The sequence below is a fragment of the Panthera onca genome, chromosome D4 (genome assembly GCF_046562875.1).
Source record: "Panthera onca isolate mPanOnc1 chromosome D4, mPanOnc1 haplotype 2, whole genome shotgun sequence".
Lineage (NCBI taxonomy): Eukaryota > Metazoa > Chordata > Mammalia > Carnivora > Felidae > Panthera > Panthera onca.
This window is the reverse complement of record NC_138351.1, coordinates 88,595,378-88,610,905: the sequence shown is the minus strand read 5'-3', so window position 1 is coordinate 88,610,905 and position 15,528 is coordinate 88,595,378. Positions and strand designations below refer to the sequence as shown.

Genomic DNA, 15,528 nt, shown 5'->3' with positions numbered 1-15,528 from the left:
CAGGCGGGCGTACAGGGCACAGGAGACTAGACGGACCTTGGTGTTTGCAACGCGCCTGTGTGCCTGCTGGTGGGGGGAGCTCCCGTGGGGTGTGGCGCCCAAGCAGTGCTCACCGGCCCGTTTTTCTCAGGCCCAGAGGACTGGAGGGCCCCCTGCTGCCCCAGGACTCCTCTGCCTCCAGGTACCTGACCCGCACGGAGGCCCTTTAAGGGCATCCAGGCCTCCTAGGGACGGCTGCACGTGTTGGAAGGCTCTTGATGTGGATCGGAAGCTGGCCTGTTGTCCTGTCCCCAGGAGTCACAGATGGGGCTCACCATTCTAAGCCGGCAGCCCCAGCACCTGGGGGTCCCTGGCTCGGGGAACACAGGGGTCCCCCGACTTAATTTGGCAAGTTCATTCTTTGTAGACGAGGCAGGACAGGCTGGAGCGGGAACCACTCTTGGCTGGAGACCAGATCCGGGAAATCCAGTCTCGGGACTTGACCACCTTCAACTGAGAGATGACGGGACTGGGTGGGATGTTGACGAAGAGGGTTTGAACTTTCTAGAAAGTCGCTGACTCGTCCTCAGTCCTGGAAAGAGGATCGGCGTTAACGATTCACTGACAGACAGGAGGCCAGGTGCAGTGCGATCGAGCAGACCCTGGTTAGCTTAACTGGGGTTTCGCTGTTTACCAGTTCTGGTTTACTGATCTGAGCCCGGCCTGGTTCGAATTCAGAGTGTCAGCACGGAGTCACGTCCCCCCCCTACCCCTCAATTTCCTTCCTATGCTAATTTCAGGAGAAAATATTTGCTAGGAATAAGTCCAGCTGTTCTTGGCATTTTCACCCGTGGAACTAGGGCGTATAACCCGTCACCGAACCCCACGTAAGTGTCTCTGTTTGGAGATACCAGCCTTTAAGGTAAATTCTGTCTGATGCAAAGACTACCCTCCGGCATGTCCAGGGCGTGCTGAGACACCCGAGTCGCCCGACAGCCTTTCTCCCAGGCCCCAACTTCTCAGGGTTCCCAAAGAAACTAGGGGAAAAAAAAGTCTGCAAATAACACGTCACACGATAAAATTTAGTCTTTATTTTCTCTTTAGTAGGTCAATTCAAGTCCTCGTCTGCATCCTACACAGGGTGAGGGAGGCTGGGCTGTGGTCAACCGTGGCCTCCCTCTTCAGGTGACAAATCAGGAACCGCAGTCCAAAGGTGGCCCACACGTGTCCAGGGAGTTGCGTCACTGTCAACAGGGAAAATCTCCGTCTGTGCCTGGCCAGACGCTTGCGGGGCTAGGAAAGAGATGTCACTGGGCTCCAGTTCGAGAACACGTACTCAAAATGTGAAGCCTTAACTTGGCATTTTTAAAAGGCTAAACGTGACCCTCCAGAAGGCCCTCCGGGGTCACGAAGACATTCGTTCTAAATTGTACACATAAATTCGCTGCACGTCGTTCTTATCACGTGTCTGCGGGTGCACTGCAGTTATGACACGCACGATTCACACCGGCTGGCATCCGCCTTATTTCCCGGCGGCCAGGGCAGCCCAGCCTGGTGCTGCCATGTAGGGTGTCCTCAGATGACACCCAGGACCAGCCGCTTTACATTGACCTTGTTTGATCTGCATCCGTGACCACGTCTGACCACGCACCTCGTAACAAAAACGCAACTGTTTTTGCTAAGAGTTTCTGATCAAGGAATAGACGATTATTCCATCTCGTGTCCTTTCCCATGCTTTAAAATGAGCTATGAGCTATGTCCTATACGTTTTTCTATCATCTAAGATTCGCGAGTAAAAACATTATAAAAAATATACATATCTTCGAAAACCCTAGCGTTTCTGGTGTGCGATACCTAAGGCTTCTTTGGCAACGCAGAGCCTGCAAGCTGACCACTCAGTGGCCCGTGTCGTCCACGGAGCCCGAGCACGTCCCACGGATTCCAAATGGTTCTCTGGAGTAAAGTGACAGATTGGCCCACGCGTACATTGTAACAGACAAACGTTTCACCACGGCAACCAAGGACTCAAATTCACAACTCACGGTCTCGTTCTGATCTCACCCTAGTGATGACATATGGTTGGGGACAAATCTAGTTCAGGAGAAGGGGGTACAGGGAAGGTGGGGTCGATACCAAATGACGGCAAAGGAATTCCAGGAGCCTGAGAGGCCACCTGTCCCGGTCTGCTGGAGAGGCCTCGGACGGAGACCCCGCACCGCAGGCAGGCCGGTCACCTGGCTGAGAAGGCTCGGTGTGCAGGCCCACATCGCCACCGGACCCTGTGCCTGAGGGTGCCACCGACTTTAACTGAAAATACTTCAAGCCAGTGGACACTCTCTGTGCAAAGGAACAGAGCAGGTTCTTAGCAGGTGCAAACCAAAAGCTCCCCGAATTGCGCAGGGGCCCCGGGACTCCTTGAGTTAGAGCAGCAGCTTCTAGAGCACCTGGAGCAGGTGCTGGGGGTGGGGGGTGGGGGGCAGGGGGGGAGGGGGGGGAAGGGGAGGTCTCACGCACACAGCTGTTTGCAAGGCACTTCCGTCAAGGTCAGTAAGTGAGGGGAGGGATTTTAAAAGTTCACCTTCCACCGCAGTTGACAGATGGACTGCCGTCTGGTCCAAACTGACAGGCGCGCTAGCCAGATCGGCGTCTTTTCAAAACTCAGCTCTTAGAAACTTCTAGATCCCTAAAATCCACAGGTGCAAATGTGCAAACCCCGAAGGAGTCTTCAAAGTGCTTCCGGAAGGGCAAGGCCCTCGCTTGCTGAGCTCCCGGGGGGGCCTCTTCCCCCGCGTGGATGAGAGGTCAGTGAAAATCCAACCGTGACTGCACAGTCTTACAGCCCTTGTCTGAGTAGATTTTCTCGCCTTTGGGGAAAAACGTCATTTCCTCTGCCACCCTGGTGACAATGTCCTCATCTACGGCGGACCCGCGGGCCCTCATCTCGGCTCGGACACACATCTTCACGTGTCTGTACTCCAGGGGGAGGAAGGGGATAAAGTAGTCGATGAGGTTTCTGTCTATCAGCCCGCTGCGCCACAGGCCACCTGCAAAGCAAGACACAGCTGGGTCCCCCCCGTCTCCGTCACTGTCACCTGGCCCAGCTCACTGCTCCTACGGGGCCCATGTGGTTATCCCGACCCGCGGTACGTCCTGCGTGTCTTTACCCGTCGAGATTCTCTTTTCATCAAGGTGGGACAAGCCTGACAGAGGCACCGGTCGGCCACCCCCTGCTAACTGGCTTCTATTACAGGAGGCCCCAAGGAAAAGTCCCTACTTCACGGATTCGGTGGCTTCGTGGAAGGCTTGAAGAAAGAGGAGGCTGTGCTGGCAGGGTCACGGGGAGCCTGGGGGACTCACTGTGTTTATTGTTGAAGACTCCGACGGACAGCACGGGTTCCAGGTCCTTCAGCTGGATGTCCTCCCTCTTTCTTCCTGCCCGCCAGAAGTCAAGGGCGGTCTTAGTTATGAGGTCCCCACCGGCATTGCTGCACGTGCCAAAGCAGAGTAAAATCACACGTTAAGATTCTGGGTCTAAATCAAGCAACATGTATGCTCTGAGGCTTAAACGTTTTTTTGTTTGTTTTTTTTTTAAGTTTTTTACTTGAGACAGAGAGAGACGGAGAACAAGCGAGGGAGGGGCAGAGAGAGCGAGGGAGACCCAGAATCCGAAGCGGGCTCCAGGCTCTGAGCTGTCAGCACAGAGCCCGATGCGGGGCGCGGGCCCACAAACCCTGTGACCATGACCTGAGCCGAACTCGGATGCTCAACCGACTGAGCCACCCAGGCGCGCCCCCCCCACCCCCCACCCCGGGCTGACTTTTTACCCTCAGAGACACGTGCAGGTAATGAAATTGCCTGTTATCAGCAATAATTTCATTCATTTTTCTCCCACCCGCAGCTGCCATGCTGAGAGTAGCAACCCCAAAGTAACAGAAGTCACCAATTCACTTTTGCCAGGCACCTCTGTCCCTCGGCAACAGAATCCTGATGGTTGCCGGGGCCTCCTTCTAGCACTAGGAGAAAGAACGGCTTGCGGGGCCCCCGAGAAATCCCCTCCCGCTCACCTGAGAAACATGAAAATGGCCTTCCGGTAAGACACGCCATCAACCTGCTCGTAGTAGTCTAGAAACGGCTTGATCGCGTCGATGACCCCGGGGTGCAATTTGTCCATCTCGTCAAATATGAACACGGAGCTGGCACACGCACTCACGTTACCCCGGATCCATCCCTGTAACTGGTCCTGGACCAGCCATAAAAGAAACAGAAGCTCAGAGGATGTGCCTGGAGAGGCACACGTGCGACCCTGTTCCTCAGGCTCCGAACGATGAAAAATCAGAGCTCTCTGGGATTCGACAAAGAGCTCTTGGAAACTGCCTCCCAACCGACAGCTTTTCCACAACTTTGTCTATAAAAAGTCGAAACTGGCAGATAGGTGCTAGGGTGTCAAGCCGTTTTTTTTTTTCCTAACTCAAATGACGTGCCGGAGAGGACTTTCTAAAGGTACAAGAGGGGCCAAAGGCATGAAGAGTCATCAGTTCGCTGTTAACCCATCATTTCCACTCACTGTGAACTGAAACCTCAAGTTAATTTCACCAGACATACTGGGGAACAAGAAACTGCACTGAGGTTGGCACAGTGCCCCAAACCAAAGCCTCGTACCGACGCGGCGAACGAAGGCAGTGGCGCTCCCCAGAAAGCACGTGTTCCTGAAACAAAGATACCCAAGCAACAAGCCCTCAACCCCCAGACACGAAAGGCTCCAGAGGCACCCTCACCCCATCACTGGATTCCTAGAGATACAACTCTTTATCCAAGGATTTGGAAAACGAAAATCCCTTCTTATTCTTTCTTTTTGGCAAGCTTCCCTGTCTCACGAACACCCACTTTCAATTCCTTGTCCCGATCAGTTTCTGTTTCTTCTGTAGGCCCCCACCTAACAGTAAGACGATTAACCTTTACAAGGACGACATTGATTTAAATGAGAACCCTACCAGACAACTTATAAATTAAATGCAGGAAGAGTATCTCAAAAGAAAAAGTTATCTCTTAGGATTCAGTTCTTCGCAGCTTTCGTGTGAAGAAAGAAAAGCAACACCAAGGATTTGGATGGGAGGCACAAAGGGAACAGAAGCTGGGGCAGGGAACCCTCCAGTCTACAGCGCTAAACACAGAGTGCTCAATGCACATGCTGCATCACAGGGGAGACTTAAATGAAGCTGTGTCCAAACACATCGTCTGAGACCTGCTCCGCTCCACCAAGGGCTGGGACGGGAATGCCGAACACGCTGGGTCACTGCAGAACGTGGCTAGTGGGAGTTTGGAGAGCTGGGTTCAAGCGTGTGATTTGCCACAAGGCCAGAAAGACTGTAAGGAGCAGGTCCCCTGGCCTCTCTTGGCTCCACCTTTTAATGTAAATAAACGTCACCTGTCCCACTGTATTATTTTGGAACCAAACGAGGAAAAGAAGTGGTGGGAGAGCTCAGCCAACAGCAAAGGGTTACCGTGGGCGAGTGTGCCTTAACTCAGCGGGACCCCGGGCTACTCCAAAGCCAAGAGAGGCAGCAGAGGCCAGAGTTAGTGAAGGTCGCCCCGACCAGAGTGGCCGGTGGACAGGGTAACGGGATTCTCTTGCCTGGTACAGTTTTATGTGCTGCTCGTGAGGGAAGTGCAGAGTCGAGACAAACAGGTGGACAAAGTTACTCTTCAGGCCTTTCGAGTGAAGATTTTCAGCCACAATTTGGCTGACAAAATTCTTGCCCGTGCCAGCCCAGCCGTGTAAGGACAGAGTCAGCGGTTTCTTGGGGTTTTTATTGTTCTTGAAGCCAGTCAGCGCCTTGAGAATCACCTCTGTGGCCAGATGCTGCCCAAACAGCTTCTCCTCTAATTCCAGCTTGAGGGCTGCAGGAGCCAGCCGGAGAACAGAGAGAAAAATATACATTAAACAGGCACCAGAAAAGCAGCGCTTTCCCCAGCTGGCCAAAGCAAGAGGCACCTATTAGCAAGCGGTCCGGCAGGGTGTCTGCCAAACCCCAGGGCTGGCCCGGAGCACAGCCTCGGGTTGCAGAGCCACACGATGCCACTTCCAAGGAAATGCGCTAGATGGATGTCCTGCTTAACACTCCAGGGTCTGATAAGGAAGCTGAACGTGTTCGTTCGTCCAAGGATTAGCCCTCTCTGGACTGCGCTGCGTGCTATTCCCCAGCTACCCCTGCTGAAGTGTAAGAAAACCCGGGGCCAAACGTGGGCTTTCTGGGCAGCCGCTGCACACGCTGCACATCTGAAAACTACTTAATGGGGCAAAGGGCTGAGCACGCTGCTTCCAGCTTCTTTCTGTACTCCCAGGGAATCCGAGGCATTTAAGAAGGAACTTAGGCAGAGCCCCCACGGTCTGCAGACTGTCTCAGCAGGCACGGCTTGCAGGGCGGGAGTCCGGACCGAGGCCCCGTCCGTCCTCCCTCCCGCCCCAGCTCAGGGTGAGCGCCGCGCCCCTCGCGGGCGGACCCGCCCTACCGGACGCGTTGAGCCGCTGCTCCTCGCGGCAGCACTCGGCGAAGCGGCAGTACAGGTCCGTGTAGGACAGGTAGCCGGTGAGGGCGGACGCGGCCCCGAGGGCGATGCCCACGCTGATGGGCTCGATCGCCGCCACCACGTGAGCCGCCAGCAGCGGCCCCAGCGCCACTGCACGGCCGAGCCCCGCCGCCCGCGGCATCGCCCCGCTCACAGTCCGCCAACCTCTGCACCGCGCTCCCAGGCCGCGAAGCCGCGGCCGGACTTCCGGCTGCGTCACTTCCGCCCCGCAGGCCCGCCTCTCCCTCGGGACGGCCATATTGGCGGGGACTGGGGAATCTGTGTCGCCATCTTTGTGCGTGGCGCGAGAGGCGTCCCGGGGCTGGCCTCTCGCGACCCCCTCGCCTGCTTCTTCTCGTTTCCAGCCCCCACCCTTGGCTTTGTCATCCCTTCCCCTGGAGCTGTCATGAGCGTCTCCCATGTCGGCCCACCACCTGCCTTCCTGAAACAGCTGCTCTGCGCCCCGGAGGTCCAGGCCCGGGCCGGGAGGCACCAAGACCGAGGCGCACAATCAAACCAGAAACCCGTCCGGTCGTTCAGCATGCGACAAGGCAGGCCCTTTGCTGGCTGCTGGGAAGACAACAGTGAAGGAGAGGGAGTTGGCTCTGGCCCTCTCCGGTGTCCAGGCTATTGGACAAGAGCCCGTACTGGGCGGTGGGAGAAACACAAGGGCCGTGGAGCAGGGAAAGCTTCTGTCTAAACGGAGAACGAAAGGAGTTAGCCCCGCAACAAGTGAGGAGTGGAACCTTCACCCAGAGAAACAGAAACTGCAGTTTGGAGAAGTGTTTCACACGGTGGAGGCTGGTGACAATGAGGGGGCAGAGCCAGGTGGAGACTGGCATGGGAAGACCTCCAGGGCTGTAAGGAGGCTGGCTTCTAGTCTGGGGGGGGGGGGGGGGGGGGCATAGGGAGCTACGGAAGGTTTTACACAAGGAGCAGCATGGTCAGAACAGAGATCACTGTGGTTGTTGGGTTCAGTGAGGAGGTTGGTCCAGGTAACCTTGGCCCAGACTTGGCTGAAATTGGTTGAGTTTACCCATCAGCCAACCTATCAACAAATATTTAATGACCACTGGTGCCGTGTCAGATTCGGTGCCATATGCTGGGGGTGCAGCAGGTATCCGGGCTGACGGAGCCCCTGTCCTCACAGAGCTCTCGGTCTAGGTGGGGGAGATGGAGGGGCAACAGATGCTTTACATACCTTGAGGTCAGTGCCGTGAGGTGGGATGCACAGAGGGGGGCACCTCACCCAATCTGCAGGCTGGGGAAGGCTTTCCTCCCTAGCTCCGTTTTGACCTGAACGACGAGCAAAATTGCGACGGGGCAAGATCCCACTGAGCACGCTGGAAGAACGAAGGAGCAATATTGTCTTAAAATGTTGGTACAATAGACAGGAGATCGGGTCTTTTGCAGCCATTTAAACTTACGATGAAAAGTTTCAATGTCCGTCTAAAAATGCACAGAGGAGATAGGTGAGCAAAAGGCATGTGAAGACCCCTACCCGAAACCCTATCCTGCTCCATAGGCATTGACTCTTCATCCTTCAGGTGGACTCTGCCTTTACTAGGCCTAGTTGGTGCCTCCCTCTGGATTGGCAGCTGCTAAGAAAGGACTTCTGCGTGGATCTGGGGCTTGGTTCCCCGGCCGGATGGCCTCCTTCCTCTCCACCGTCAGCCCCTTGCTTGCCACACCTTCCCTGTCTCCCCACTCTACAATCCTGAACTGCCCTGGGGCTCTGTTCCAGACCCCTTCTGTCTCCATCCTCTCTCCCTGGGTGGGAGGCCTTGACTTTCTCCCCCAAGACCCTGCATCTGGCTGCACACTGGACACCTCCACTTGGCTATGCACCAGGCATCTCCCCATCCCTACAGTCAAACAGAAGCCTTGATTGTTTTCTCCAACATGTCCCTCCCCCACGGCCCCTGTCTCAGGAAGCGGACCCGCCGTCCCCCAGTTGCTTAGACCCAAAGCTAGTGGTTGCCTTGGATTCTTTTTTCCCCCCAGTCTCCACTTCCAATCCATCAGGAGGTTGCCGACCCTGTCTCTAAAACCTGTCCAAAGCTCTTCAGTCGCCGCCATCTTTTCGGCCACCCCCCCCCCCCCCACCGTCCGAGCCTCCGTCATGCATGACCACAGTAGCCCTCTGGGCAGTCCCCTGCCCCTGCACTTGTGCCCCCTGATTCACACTCCCCACGAGAGACAGGTGGTGCTCTCCCAACAAACCGGATCATCTCACTCCCGATTCAGCCTGTCAATGGCTTCCAAAAATCCTTAAGAAAAAAAAAAATCTATCCTTTTTATTCTGACCTCGAAGCCCTCTGTGATGTGCCTCTGCCTTCCTCTCAGACCTTCACCTCCCCCATACTCTTTTATTCCCAAACCCACAGCCCCTTCTGCCTCCCCACTGTCCGGTTCTCTCTGCCTGGAATCTTGCTTCAGAGTCTCTCCTGGCTGAGAACTTTCAGGCCTCAGCTTGAAGTCCACCTGCCATATCTAAAGTAACTCCACTTCCACCCCCAGTCACCTACTCTCCCTGTCACCCTGTTTGTGTCCCTGTCTGGTGTCCAACTTTCCCACTGGCCCGCGAGCTTCCGGAGGGAACTTAACTCTTGTGTTCTGTTTCTCGCAGTTCTTGGGACTGTGCCGCATACACAGTAGGAACTCAACAAATATGTTTAATGTTCAAGGTTGCGACACTGTCCAAGAAGGTGGGCTCTGATCTGGGGTCCAGGGATGCTGCTATGGACTGAATGTTCTCATCCCCCCTAAATGTATATTCTGAATGTGATGGTATTAGGAGGAGGGGTCTTTGGGGAGGTGGCTGGGCCATGAGGGTGGGACCCTTAACATTAAGTTGCTAATAACAGGGAAAACTGGGTGAGGGCTCTATGGAAACGCTCTGTACTAGCTTTGCAGGTTTTCTGTAAATCTAAACTAAAAGGTTTCTTTTGTTTACAAAAAGCAGTCCCGTCTGTGCTGCGTCTGACCCTCAGTGATACTGTAAAATCCATAATCACACAAGCTTTAATTCTTCTAAACTGAAGTGGGTTTGTGAAAGTGTGGAAGTTGCACTTGTTGGGCAGAAAGGCTCAAAAGACTGAATGCAGTGTGTGTGAATGGATAAATTATCTATTTTAAATCCGTGAAGAGGAGGGAGGATCCCAGGGGTGGGGCGTGTAGGACACAGTGGCAGGAGCTCTGGGGCCTCGATGCTCTGCCACTGTCCTCGGGAAGAGAGAATCTGATTGGCCCAACCTGGGTCAGGTATCTCGACCTTGGATCAACTAACCATGGGCAGGGATGCTGTGCCAAAGTAGGCCCCCATTGGTACTATTCTATACATATCCGACATTTTGTTCCCCTAAAAAGTGAGTATTTCCTCATTTGTCTTTTGGTCCCTTATGGTGCAGTTGGCCACTGGAATCCATGGAGGGGCCTCAAAGCCGCCTCCCAAAGAACTTTCTGGGGGGTCAAGACACATTGGAACCCAGGAGTGGACATAGCTGAGCCCCAACAGTTGTCCCCCAACTGTGTAATGATCCTGACACTGCTTTGCACTCCATTCCTGCTCTTTTAAGAAAGTTAAATTTTTTTTAATGTTTATTTATTTTTGAGAGAGACAGAAAGGGAGAGAGAGAGAGAGACAGCATGAGCGGGGGAGGGGCAGAGAGAGGGAGACACAGAATCGGAAGCAGGCTCCAGGCTCTGAGCTATCAGCACAAAGCCCCACTCTAGGCTCGAACTCATGGACCGCGAGATCATGACCCGAGCTGAAGTCGTACGCCTAACAGACTGAACCACCCAGGCGCCCGAAGAATGTTAAAAAATTTTAATAAAACAATTTATATATTTCAAATTGGCAAAAATGTACTATCATTTAGAGTATCTTAGGATACATTGCCTTAGAATGGGAACTCCCAGTACTCTGAATTCCGCAAGACATAGCTAGAAACTTTGTTTCTATAGAAAAGGAGGACTGTTTAAGTCAGATCAGAGGGAAGGTAGTGGAGGCCTATGTTTCTTTTTTATTAATTGCTGTGATACTGGCTGCGATACTATTCCTTTCATATTCATTTCTGTTACAAATCTTACAAAGGGGAGTGCTTCTGGGTATTTAGATCCACATTCTATCTTAAGGGTGTATGTTGGGTTTTCATAAATTGTCCAAGGCTGTGGGGGCTGCTGTCTTGTGTCACTGTCACTGGAAGCCTGGTGCCTTCCTCACCCTCCACCCAATCCCCTGGCCCTCATTCTGCACCATTCTCTTTACTCTTTCTATCATCGCTCTGTTGGAGCATTGCTTACAATGTTTACATTGTTGATCAAAAACACTCAAAGCCACCAGCTTGACTCCTCGAGGCTGTCATAAATGCAAAGAGCAACGAGAAAAGTCTTGGAAGGGTGATTCTGGTGCAGACAGGGCTCAGCCCTCTGGTGTCGCGGCTGGTTGAGATTTTCAGGACCAGAGACAGCACCCCACTCCCCACCCCCAACCACACCTGTTTCCCCGGAAGCCTTGGGTTTGACCTTAAGGAGAGACCTGATTGACTAGGAAACTGGAAGGCTGGGAAGACCTGGGGAGGAAAGCACTAGAGGGTGCTAGTGAGCTACTGGTCTGAAGACTGATAATCTGTTCAAATTTTGACTCTATCACTTACTACCTTCTGCAACCTTCAGAAGGTCACAAAATTAACGACAACAAAAAAATTTTCAAAATCTTAGATTACTTAAAATGCCAGGATGCCTGGGTGGCTCAGTCAGTCAAGCGCCGGACTTCAGCTCAGGTCATGATCTCACGGTTTGTGGGTTCGAGCCCCATGTCGGGCTCTGTGCTGACGGCTCAGAGCCTGGAGCCTGCTTTGGATTCCGTGTCTCCCTCTCTCTCTCTCTGAACCTCCCTCCCTCACACTCTGTCACTCTCTCTCTCTCTCTCTCTCTCTCCCAAAAATAAATAAACATTAAAAAGAAAGCCAATTGTTGGGGCACCTGGTGGCTCAGTTGGTTAAGTGTCCAACTTCAGTTCAGGTCTCGATTCAGGTCATGATCTCACAGTTCCCGGTTCGAGCCCGGGGTCGGGCTCTGTGCTAACAGCTCAGAGCCTGGAGTCTGCTTCGGATTCTGTGTGTCCCTCTCTCTCTCTGCCCCTGCCCCGCTCATGTTCTATCTTTCTCTCTCTCTCTCTCTCTCTCAACAATAAAAATAGACACTAGAAAAAAAATTTTTATGCCAATTATTTGCACTGAGCCCTGTTCTCATCCAAGTTTTTTTAGTGTCTATATTATACAGAGGTGCACTCCTGGGGTTTCCAGTGTTTGGTGTTCTCCTCTCGTTTGTTATTCTGCATACGATGATACCCAGTTTGTTTCTATGAAATCTTACAGCTATATAATGTTACATATGCTTTTAAACAGCTCTGTTGAGCTCGAGTTGACATACAACCAAGGGCACATATTCAAAGTGTACAATTTGATACGTTTTAACACATGCACACGCCCACGAAACCATCGCCATGATCAAGACAGGGAACATCATCCCAAAAGATCCCTCTTGTCATTTTGTCATCCTTCCCTCTCATCTCCACCCCCCCCCCCCCACATTCCCCCCTCCCCTACCAGCCACGGGTTTGCCTTCTATCCCTGTAGATTAGTATGCTTTGTTTTTTTTATTTTTTTTTAACGTTTTTTATTTATTTTTGAGACAGAGAGAGACAGAGCATGAACGGGGGAGGGGCAGAGAGAGAGGGAGACACAGAATCGGAAGCAGGCTCCGGGCTCTGAGCCATCAGCCCAGAGCCCAACGCGGGGCTCGAACTCACGGACTGCGAGACCGTGACACGAGCCGAAGTCAGACGCTCAACCGACTGAGCCACCCAGGTGCCCCTAGTATGCTTTTTATAGAATGTTGCATGTTTTAGAAATGACATTATGTATTATTTTATTTGTTGCATGCTCATAAATGCCAGGCTCTGGGTGCATTAAGTCATTATCCAATTCAATTCTAAAGCAACGCTGTGAAACAGCAGTGGAAATCTCCATTTTACAGGCGGAGAAGTTGAGAGGTTTAACTAACGTGCCCGAGGAGCTCACTTCAGGAACAGAAAGTGGTGGAACCAGGACGGACACTCGGGCCCTTTCAAGGCCTCCCTTCCCCCCACCGCCAAGCTCCCACCCACTGACCTGTCGCTCTCCCTCCTTCACCAAGCAGGAGACAAAGTGCCTGGATTCAAATTCTGCCTCTGCTATGACCGTGTGTGTATGACCCTGGGCGGGTCACACAACCTCTCCGGGCCCCGGGGTTCCTCATTTGTAGAATGTTTGTAACAATAGTCTCTGCCTTATAGGGTCGCCCTGCGGGTCACTTGAGATGATGTCGGGGGCACCTTACTTAGCAGAGGGCTCGGGCAGGATGACTGAACGCGCGGCCAGGGTGTAGGGTGGGTGCAGCGAGACAGACGTGCAGTGCATCATGGGAACCTGGGAGGAAGGAAGGGGGGCGTTGGCGTGGGAACCAAGACTTCTGGAAAGGTATCTCCTTGAACCCCTGGACCATTATTGCCTGTTCTACTCGTGTTGGAAATGCACCCATCCATCTTCTAGGGGTCAAAGTCTTCCTGTGTGTTGGCCACTGCCCGCGTTCCTCCTTGGGATTCACAGCGAGCAAGAAAGACTTGGTGCCCCCCAGCAGGGCTCCCATCCGGTTGGGGGAGTGGGCCGCACATCCCAGCAATTATAGTTTAGTGTCCTCAGGGCCATGGCAGGGGCAAATATTTTCCCATTTCCCATTTATAATCCCTTGAAACTTTTTTCCTCCAAGTTCTACCAGTGTCACCTGGGACTGACCAACTGCCCCACGGACAATTCTTTATAAACACAACGTTACTGAAAAACACCCCAAGGTGTCACCACTGCTGCTGTTGAAAACTTTCTGAAGAAGCTTTCTCTGCCTTGTGCTTATATATTGCACTCCAACCCCTCGCCATTGTTCCCTGAGTGCCACCCTCCAGTCCCCCAGTCAATCACAGGTGGATGACCCGGGGCTGGGCTTGGGGGATGACTGGCCTGGCTTGGAAACCCAGCCACACCACTGCAGGCTGTGTGTCCTTGGCAATCGTTTATTTCAAGGCCCAGGTGTTCACTCAAGAATTCTCTGCAGAACATGTTTAACGCAAAGCTGGTTTCTTCTCCCCCTGGGACCTGGCCACGCCCTCTGACCTCCCAGTGGATGTGGGCTCAACAGTTGCCAACTCATTTGATAAGCAAAACACAACGGGAGGAGGAAATCTGCTGTCCAGATCGATCACACGGCAGAGGTCCAAGCCCAACGCTGGAGAAGATGGCCAGTGGGTTGCATCCATAGGGACTACACATTTTAAGCCAAAGAAAACACCAGAGCTGGATTAAGCAGCAAAAGGAACTGGGTCATCAGGGCCAAGGAGACTCACAGTAACTCATCTACCATGCAGAGGTGCTGGGGGCCGAGGGAGGGACCTGAGTCAGGTCCAGAGCACCTGGCTCTCCCCCTCCTCCTCTCTCATCACCTTCCCTTTGTGGATCTGCTCCATTCTCCACAGGGCACCTGGCTTTGTGTGTGTGGCTCTAGACACCCAGAGAGACCACACAGTCACTGTCTTCTTCTCCCCTGCCCCACTCTCAGCCCCAATTCCAAACTCCCAGGGAAGGGATTTGATTGGCCCAGCCTGGGTCAGGTGGCCCCTGATCCAGTCAGCTGTGGCCAGGGGTGGGGGCAGCATCCTCCCCCCAGTATGAACCACGTGAATGAGGAAAGGGCCGCTCCCAACAGGAGATCCACCTCTAGCGTGGATCTCCCAGTCTCCTCCCACACGGTCCCCGAGCCCCCCATGCCCTTCCCGCTCTGCCCAGCATCCCTGCTCACTCCCATTCCAACACCTAGGTTCATTCATTCATTCGCTCAGCCAAAGAATTCCTTTTCACTTGGCCTTTTGTTCTACTCATACCTTCAACAGGTTGGATGAGGTCCACCCACAGATGTCGATAAATATTTGTGAAATGAATGGACGGTTGGTTCTCCACGGTCCTAAGCTGCATCCCCAGGAAACGGAAGTCACCCAGATCTTCCGGGGGAGCAAGAGCCCCCCAAAGTCAGTTAAAGAGATAAGGTAGACGACAAGACTACTTTGGCAATACCTGGCTTAGCTGAAGGTCGCATGCTCTGTGGCCCCCAAATTCCACTGTTCAAGCCTTTATCATGTTATGGCACATGAAGAAAAGGAAACGATGAGTGCGTCCCTCTGTGGAGAGACTGCTGGACGAAGCGACTGGACTCAGGGCTCCGGCCTCCCTAGGTTCTTCCCAGCTGCCCACCTGCAGCCCATTCATAGCATGGAGGGTGCAGAACCCAGCCCCAGAGGGCCGCACACCTGCACACAGGGGACACATTGGAGGATGTTGAGGCTCCGTTTGCAATATTACAAACCGGAATCAAACCTAATTGGCCATCACTAGGGGAACGGATAAGCAAACCGTTGTCTAGTCCTACAATGGAACATTATGTGGCGGACCAAAATGGATGAACTTGAATCGTGTGTGTCAGTGTCTGTACATCTCAGGAATAAGAGTTGAGTGGACACGTAGCAAAGGATACGGCACAGCACGTCACTTGCATATTAAAAATGCGCATGTGCTCCAACATCAGGTTATGTTACAAAGCTGTAGTCACCAAAACAGTATGGTACTGGCACGAAAATGGACCCAGAGATCAATGGAACAGAGCAGAAATCTACAATTACGTGGGCAATTCATCTTCAAGAAAGGAGGCAAGAATATGCACCGGGAAAAAGACAGTCTCTTCAACAAATGGTGGGGGGAAAACCTGACGGCTCCATGCAAAAGAACGAAACTGGACCACTTTCTAACAGCATACACAAAAATAAACTCAGACTAGGTTAAGGACCTAAATGTGAGGCCTGAAACCATAAGAATCCTAGAAGAGAGCACAGGCAGC

The 15,528-nt window shown here is 53.0% G+C and overlaps 1 protein-coding gene across 2 annotated transcripts; it reads right to left on the bottom strand.

Moving 5' to 3' along the window:
• Positions 1-1,047: 1,047 nt before the first annotated feature.
• Positions 1,048-6,820, bottom strand: TOR1B (torsin family 1 member B). Of its 2 annotated transcripts, none has more exons than XM_078436382.2 (5): positions 6,490-6,820; positions 5,612-5,877; positions 4,044-4,219; positions 3,337-3,464; positions 1,048-3,023 (listed from the first exon to the last, which is right to left on the bottom strand). In XM_078436382.2, exons 1-5 carry the CDS (start codon positions 6,803-6,805, stop codon positions 2,782-2,784), a joined length of 1,128 nt encoding a protein of 375 aa, XP_078292508.1. In that variant the 5' UTR covers positions 6,806-6,820; the 3' UTR covers positions 1,048-2,781. The 2 variants fall into 2 exon arrangements, with proteins under 2 accessions (XP_078292508.1, XP_081647086.1); XM_081790960.1 differs by having other exon boundaries at positions 2,830-2,947.
• Between the last annotated feature and the right edge of the window lie 8,708 nt (positions 6,821-15,528).